The sequence below is a fragment of the Perca flavescens genome, chromosome 2 (genome assembly GCF_004354835.1).
Source record: "Perca flavescens isolate YP-PL-M2 chromosome 2, PFLA_1.0, whole genome shotgun sequence".
In the NCBI taxonomy this organism is placed as follows: domain Eukaryota; kingdom Metazoa; phylum Chordata; class Actinopteri; order Perciformes; family Percidae; genus Perca; species Perca flavescens.
In genome coordinates this window covers 32892047-32899675 of record NC_041332.1, presented here as the reverse complement: position 1 = coordinate 32899675, position 7629 = coordinate 32892047, and the positions used below count along the sequence as shown (strand labels likewise).

At 39.8% G+C, this 7629-nt stretch overlaps 1 protein-coding gene across 1 annotated transcript; it reads left to right on the top strand.

Moving 5' to 3' along the window:
* The first annotated feature begins 505 nt into the window (after positions 1-505).
* cep20 (centrosomal protein 20) lies at positions 506-2834 on the top strand. The gene is made up of 4 exons (XM_028604564.1): positions 506-586; positions 1385-1582; positions 1839-1923; positions 2271-2834. The coding sequence occupies exons 1-4, from the start codon at positions 559-561 to the stop codon at positions 2398-2400; spliced, it is 441 nt and encodes a 146-aa protein (XP_028460365.1). The 5' UTR covers positions 506-558; the 3' UTR covers positions 2401-2834.
* The last annotated feature ends 4795 nt before the right edge of the window (positions 2835-7629 follow it).

Sequence of the window (7629 nt, the reverse complement as noted above, 5' to 3'; positions counted from 1 at the left end):
TTGACTCGGAATCCACATACATTCAGCTTGATTATCTTCTAATAATCATAAACAATAAAAACAGTATTGACGACCATTTTTAAGGGACATACATTTTTAAATAATAATACACATTACACTGATTAGGAATATGCATGATAAGCAGAGCCGTCCCGACCCATAAGCGAACTAAGCGGCTGCTTAGAGCGATCCAGTTTGACAGCCAAGAGCGCTTGAAATGTCCCACAATAGAGCTCATAACAGAGACGGTCTATTTAAAGATAGGGTTGCTGCTAATAGGTCTCACATTAGTCTTTAAATGTGTATTTGTACATTATTAGTGCTTAAACTAATATTTACAATACACAAATTGGTTTAGTGCCAAGTGCAGTGGTCCTGTTTAGGGATCCCAAAAGTCTAGGGCCGGCCCTGATGATAAGGTTTGTAAAGATGTGATGTTTGGTTTGGGGTCTGATCAATCAGTTAGTTGTAGTTACACACTTCCGTCACTAGATGGCAGAAGTCTCTGGTAGTATTGAACTGTGGCAGACAGACAGTCGTTTGTTTACATTTGTTGCAATGGCGACCATCACTGAACTGAAGTGTGGTAAGCGCTCACTATCTTTCGTGATTTAGTCCACTTATGACATTCCTAAATCAAATTGGAATATATAATCGACGGATCATTATATTGCACACGTTAGTTAAATTGCTGGTAACGCTAACGTTAGTTACCTAGCTAGTTACGTTTACTTTAGCTTAACCACAACACGACGCCTTCGTTTGTATGGGTCTCCATTCAAAAATCCGACAATTGTGATAGCTACGAGAACCTAGTTGTCACCAAGTTGACGCCTTATCGTGACCCAAGGTTGTATGTAATGTTAAAATCTACATTTCAATTCGGCCTTCATAAATACAACTTATGTGCCACATAATTCTAGTTTTTTGTGGGTTTAACAACACTGCTCACCAGTTCAGTGAACTGCAGCCAGTTAGCGAGGTTAGCGGTAGCTAACTGTAAAGTTAACGTTAGGTTACTTTTGGCCCAAGATGGTTGTACATAAAGTAACGTTACATTTACGTTAACGTTATTCCGAAATGAAGAGTGGTTCTTAATGATTCGGATACGATATTGAGTCATATTTTTAAGAGGTATTTACTTTAGGCAATAAGTGAGAGGAAATTCAATTCGCAAATTAATGAGTGGAGTAAGGCAAATATGATAAGAACCACCCCAAACGTTAACGGTAATTTAGCTGAATACTGTAGCTAGCTAGATATTAGAGATAACCTACAACTACCAGAACGCAACCAGCTCCTAGTCATATTAGCTGAGTGTCATTTAACACACCTAATCTAATACCTGACTTCGTATTAATCCAGTAAATCCTGAATATTTTAGCTGTAAGGGAAACCCTGGAGTCCCGCGGTGTGATGGGCCAGCTGAAGGCTCGTATCCGGGCAGAGGTATTCAGCGCCCTGGATGACCAACGTGAACCTCGTCCGCCGCTGTCCCACGAAAACCTGCTGATCAACGAGCTCATCCGGGAGTACCTGGAGTTCAACAAGTACAGATACACTGCGTCAGTCCTGACAGCAGGTGGGTGAAAAGATAAAACGTTTGGGGGGTTTTTAGAAGGGCATATGAGTTGATTACTTTATAGTCAAGGAGTAATAACAATAAGTTGTTTAAAGTAGAGACGTGTTCATGCAAAAGCTGCATTATACTTAAAGACAATACAGTACACGCTTAGTATGATTTATGATTCCAGCTGCTGTTTTTGAAACTTAACTCGCTCTCACTATTGGGGAGTAATGTGCACTACTTCTAAACTCAGCTGTGTTTGTTTTCCCAGAGTCAGGCCAACCTGAAGTTCCCTTGGACAGACAGTTCCTTGCAAATGAGCTGAAAGTCACAGAGGATGCAAGCTCCAAGTCTGTGTAAGTGCAGTACAGTCTGCTGTCCAACACATTGTTCAAATATTTACTAAACTCTCTGGGAATTTGGTCAGTTACTTACTTACTTAGGATAATCATTTCATAAGCTCTGTGAATCGTCACAGTCTTCATAGCTCCATCTTGAACTACCTAGATATTTTCAGTAATTTCAGCTTGTCTCCACCACTGCTTTGGAAAAATATGATATTGTGCACCAATGTAACCATAATGACCTGGGTTTGATTCTGGCCCAGGACCTTATCAGCCAACCCATTTTCTCTCACTCAGCTTTTGCTTAAAATAAATTTTAATTACAAGTCACATTTTTCCCCCCACATTTTATTTTCCAGACCTCTTCTCTATGGCTTGGTGTGCCACTTTGTGAACAGCGGTGATAGTGGTGGAAAGGTGTTTCTGCGGGGTGCCTCTCTGCCAGCTGGTACAACAGCCAGCAACACAGTACCTGGACCTGATGCCTAAAAGTTGATGCACTCAAGTAATGGTTCAGGATGGATTGAAAAGATGCCTTTACACACTTTTTGGGGAGATTTAAGTGACCTAATAATCTTCCATAGTTTTTACGGTGTTTTTAACTAAATGTTCACAGGCATTACAGCATGGACTATATGAATTCTACTGATACAAATGCACAAGTCATTTCTATTGCTTTATTCTGTAAGTTGCCAATGATACCAGATGGCCTTTTTTGTTTAGGTTTAAATATCTGACTTTACCAAATGGGTTTAGTATCAGTCGGTTGGTACTGCTTGCATTAATCCATATTGCTCGTTCTCTCATTAATTCAGGCAAAATGTTAAGATAACATTCCTTGATGTCTGCTCTATTTTAATTTACAAATGTTTGATACTTTTATATTGTCTTTTAGTTGTTGAAAAATAAATGTTTTATATTTATGTATTCACTTCATTGAATCAAAAATGTGTGTGGCAATGCTCTTTTATTGGCTACCACATGGTGGCAGCCTCTCCAAAGAAACGGCTGAAGACTGCTATTGCTATTGACAGAGGGTTGAGGAGTGACACTGTTGGTTGTGACTTGGTGACGACACTGTGTTCATCTCTAGCATGTGGCATTGTGCATAAAAACAGGGTACTCTAATAACGTGGTTAAAATGATCCTGCTACTTACATTATGTCTGTTCAACTGTATAAATATATGAGGAGTTAACTTTATTTTACTTGAAAGTGTGTTGTTTGTAATCAGAAATATATTTACATATAAGTACAGTAAGTACAGATGGTACTTTTGAACATTTGCTTCATGCAATGCAGCTCATCACAGTGCAGTTTAAATAGTGCTCACTAACCTGCACCTGAAAAGTTGCCACAGTCACATTCAGTTACTTTCCTGTGATTGTCTTAACATTTCGGCACTCATTGTGTTGGTTTGTGCAGCCAAGCCCACGCATGTTGCCCCTGCCCCAATGCTACTTGACCCCCGTTTGTCTGTAATAGTTAGATACCTCTTGATTAATAAGATGGTTTATTTTGGTCTCACATAGCTGATAATCCACATTTTATGCTAAATGAAATGGGGCATGTGCCAGGTAGTTGTATGTAGCAATTCTCCTGCTTGTTCACCCCTTTTTCTGTGTTGTCTGCAGCTTATGAACTCGGGCTGTGAAGTCGTTATGACCTCCATAACAGCAATGTTGGCAACACTAAAATGATATTAACTGTTCCGAAAAGGAAAGAGGGTCCTTGTCCTTCCTTTTGATTTCAGCAACTCATAAAAGATACAACAAAAATGCATACTGTATACAATAAAGAAACAAGACATACAAAGAACAACTACCATAGTTCTCCGTGCTGGACGCATAAACATCTACTGCAACAAGCCATTACTCTCGCCATCTCACTTCCTCTCTCACCATTTAGGGGATCTTAGAGATGGTCCGATACCTGAAATTGCGTATCAGCCGATACCGAGTACCGATCCGATACCAGTGTGTCATATATTTTATAATGTTTTAACAACTGTATACTGCTATCCCTGTATGGATGTGATATGATTTCTATCTTTGTTGTCGGTCTGGCTCAGGTTAAACTCTTTGTGAAACATGAACAAACACAAACAATGAATGCCACAGAACTTTCTTTTACTATCCAGTTTGACAGTCAATTGTAATGGAAAAATAACATAAATAAACTACTTTAATGTAGATTTTCTTTAGGGCTTTATTACGTGGTATCAGATCGCTGCATAAACTCCAGTACTTCCCGATACCGATACCAGCGTTTTAGGCAGTATCGGAACCGATACCGGTATCTGTATCGGTATCGGAACATCTCTAGGGGATCTTAACGTTCTTATCTCACACGACTTAAAGCCCTGAGTTTCTGTAACTGGTTGGCCAGCCCTTTATTTCTCAGCTTTATTACTGACGAATTAGTTGAACATAACCCATGTCTAAATCATTTTTAGGTTTTAGAAGTTGACTTATCCTATCTCCTCTACCATATCTGCATCTCTTGTTCTTGATTGTAGAGGCTTTGATAGATGAGGTCATAGCTCTCAAATGAGCTCATTGAAAGAACGAGGTCGTAATGTGCAGCACACAGTGTATTTTGCTGAATTCACCCGTGCCTCTGATGGAGCGAGTACCTGTAAAGATGAAATGTAACCATTTACCATCAACACAGCCAGCAACATCATGCAATGTAGACCTAACTGTACGTATACAATGTCCTAATGTATTGCTTCTCAGTCCCATTAGAAACCTGCATGCTGAAAATAAAGTCACAGCGAGCCTCATCTGGGACATTTGCAGTCTGATTTTACATTGCTTCCTTGGAGCTAGCGTTATTTGCCCTTAAAGGCTGTGGCCCTGAGGTGCCTAGTTTATTGGCACCAGTCAGATATGAGTGTTCTCTTGAAAATGGCTATATAAATGGAGGAAGTTGAACAATGGCACATGATTGTTCGATTGGCAGCCTGCCCTAAAAGAGGTAACATTTCTCTTGTACTGTATAAATTAGTTGTGTGTAAAAGAGACAGCTGTATAAATAGTATTGAATGTAGTGGTCTTTTGACTGCAGCAGAGGGAACTGATGTTTGCTCCGGGGCTCAAATTAGAAAGCAATTGCATTCCACGAGTGTCAAACATATCCATAAACATATTTTCTCTCCAATAGATGGCCATCTAAGGACATGAAGGTGAAGAAAAACATTAAACATACTATATGTCTCTGCATTAGAGTTAATGTTGTTGAACTCTAATGCGTACATGTGACCGTCCCCACATACACGCTGTCAAATGTGAGAACTGCAAGAACGTGAGTCATGCAACTTCAGTCATTTGTTGTGTAAATTTACTTGCAATCATATTTTAATACAACAGATAAGATTAAGATTTTATTTAGGTCTATTCTAGTGTACCTCTTTGTATAGCCTTTTTTTCTACCAAAAATGCTTTGCGCTCGTCAAGGGGTAAAATATTTCAAAGGGGGTACATTATTGAAAAAAGTTTGAGAACCACTGGTCTATTCAGTGTAGCTATTTTTTATTGTCTGTCTACTATTGATTTAACCATCCTTCTCCCAAACTATTTATCCATGTTCACTCCCACCGCCTCAGCTCCTCTTTATGTCACTGTTGACTTTTCATTGCTCTAAAAGGGGTTTCACTTAGAGATTATTCTCTGTCTCAGACAACCGGGGGAGGAAAATGTTCTGGCCAAAGTTTAGGACAGACACATTTAGTCAGCACACAGTGCCCCCATACTTCCACTTGAACTCTTCAAGTTTTTTTTAGATTCCTGTTCTTCCTTCTTACAGTGATCGCCGTTCTTCACATTAAAGAGAAATATACAAGTGACCTTTTCTCTGACAGCAGTCATGGAGTAATGGTCCTGTGATATACCTGTTGGTATTAGAGAGCAAAGCAGTTTAGTGCAATGCAACAACAAAAAAAGTATTTAATCAGATCAAGAGCAGGAAACTGAAATTGCAAATTTCATCTTTTATACTTAAACATCTTTCATACTACGACAAAAGAAATCCACACTGGGTCTGAGAGCACGTTCCCTTGTTGCCTTGGTGTACTTTATTTTGGAAGCCATAAACCATTTGTGTGTCACAGCTAATTTGCAGGTAAAGAAACAACTTTGTTTGTTTGAACAATGCTGTTGCTGCTGGACCATATTTAGTCACTGGGGCTCGGGGTGCTTGCCTGTGCTAGACTTCGAAAGTAACACAGAAAGCTGCCGAGATTCCATGCAGACCCCACTGTCCTTATATGGCACACGCTGCACCCTCTCTGTTCAGTGTATCTGTAGCTTTGTCTCTCCTCCTCCTTCTCCTCCTCCTCATCTCACTCTTCATCCCTCCCTCTGCTTTGTCTCTCACCCTGTCTTTCCCTGAGGTTTTTGACCCTCGTTTCTCTTTCATTGACGCCACCCCACCTCCTTGATGTTGGCCAGGGGGAGCCCAGAGGTCCTCCTCTATGTTGCTTCTTTGGCCTGTCATCAGGTTTCTCACACACACACACACACCAGCACAGTGCTGTGCGTCTCTGGCACAAAACAGGTCCCGGCTATCAACCAGCAGCTTGATTTATTAGAGCAAATAGATCGGTGTCCTTATATAGGAAGTTCCATTGGAACAAAGCTGGAAACAGGAGGGATGCAGAAGGAGAGGGATGGAGGGGGGTTGGACTGTTTGTGATAGTGGAATGCAATGTGCGTTGCGATAGAAGACGTGTGGGATGTACACACACAGTCATCTTGTGAATTCTGAGTTATGTCTAGGGGGGGAATCTCTCTGGAGTGGTTACAGTAAAGGGGGATTCCTGTGGGGACAGCTTGCCTTATGAGGAGTGCATGGAGCAGATTGCATAAACCCTCCAGCGTCTTGGAGAGGAACTTGCGGCCACTATGTTTTAGTTGCTGTGTCTCCAGTATATGATTGTGATGCAATTTTGAACCTGTATTGTATGATTCTGAGCACAGCAAAAAGCACTATAGATGCTAAAACCTAAAATACAGTATGCGCCGTGATTCACACAGTTCCTTAAGGTTTACAAAACTTTCAACTCAACAGGGTAAAATGAACAACCTCATCTATGAGAAAAGAAAATACTCATTAGGCCTTTTTCAAGAAGACAGTAGTAAATACACAGGTGTAAATACACTGTCACGGCTTACTGCCACTTGAAAAGAACTGAGCCATCGTTAATGTTATTAGTAACACCTGTGGTTCTCCCACTATAACTATTACAAGTAAAAGTGTTTACGTTTAAAAAGTGACCTGAGTTAAAGTACAAAAGTATTATCAGCTAAATGTACTAAAGTACCAAAAGTACCCATTAGACAGCAAAGGGAACCCTGCTGTGGTAGGCTATATTACCATATGTTTTATTAATTGATTGCTAATTTAATTTAAATAATATGTCGTAGTTTATGATGCACTTTGCAAGCCAAATCTAATCTGGAAAGTAAAACTTTAGTTAGCAGATAAATTTAGTAGAGTAGCATGAAATGGAAAATAAAGTGTGAATACCTTACATATAAACACACAGACCAACATAATGTCCTTGTGCAAGTGCCATTTTATTTAGAGCAGTGAGAAGAAATCATTTCAAATATGCTTAAAATGTTTCCCATTTAGTTATATTGACTTTGTAATTTGTATCAACGTTTCACCAGCAGCTTGAATCTCCACTCACATCACCCCTTTACTGTGACTCTTG

Coding starts and splice junctions, on each gene's coding strand:
- cep20 (XM_028604564.1), top strand. CDS start 559: ATGGCGACCATCACTGAACTGAAGTGTG. Junction 1,583..1,838: donor TGCGTCAGTCCTGACAGCAG/GTGGGTGAAAAG, acceptor TTGTTTTCCCAG/AGTCAGGCCAACCTGAAGTT. Junction 1,924..2,270: donor GATGCAAGCTCCAAGTCTGT/GTAAGTGCAGTA, acceptor TTTATTTTCCAG/ACCTCTTCTCTATGGCTTGG.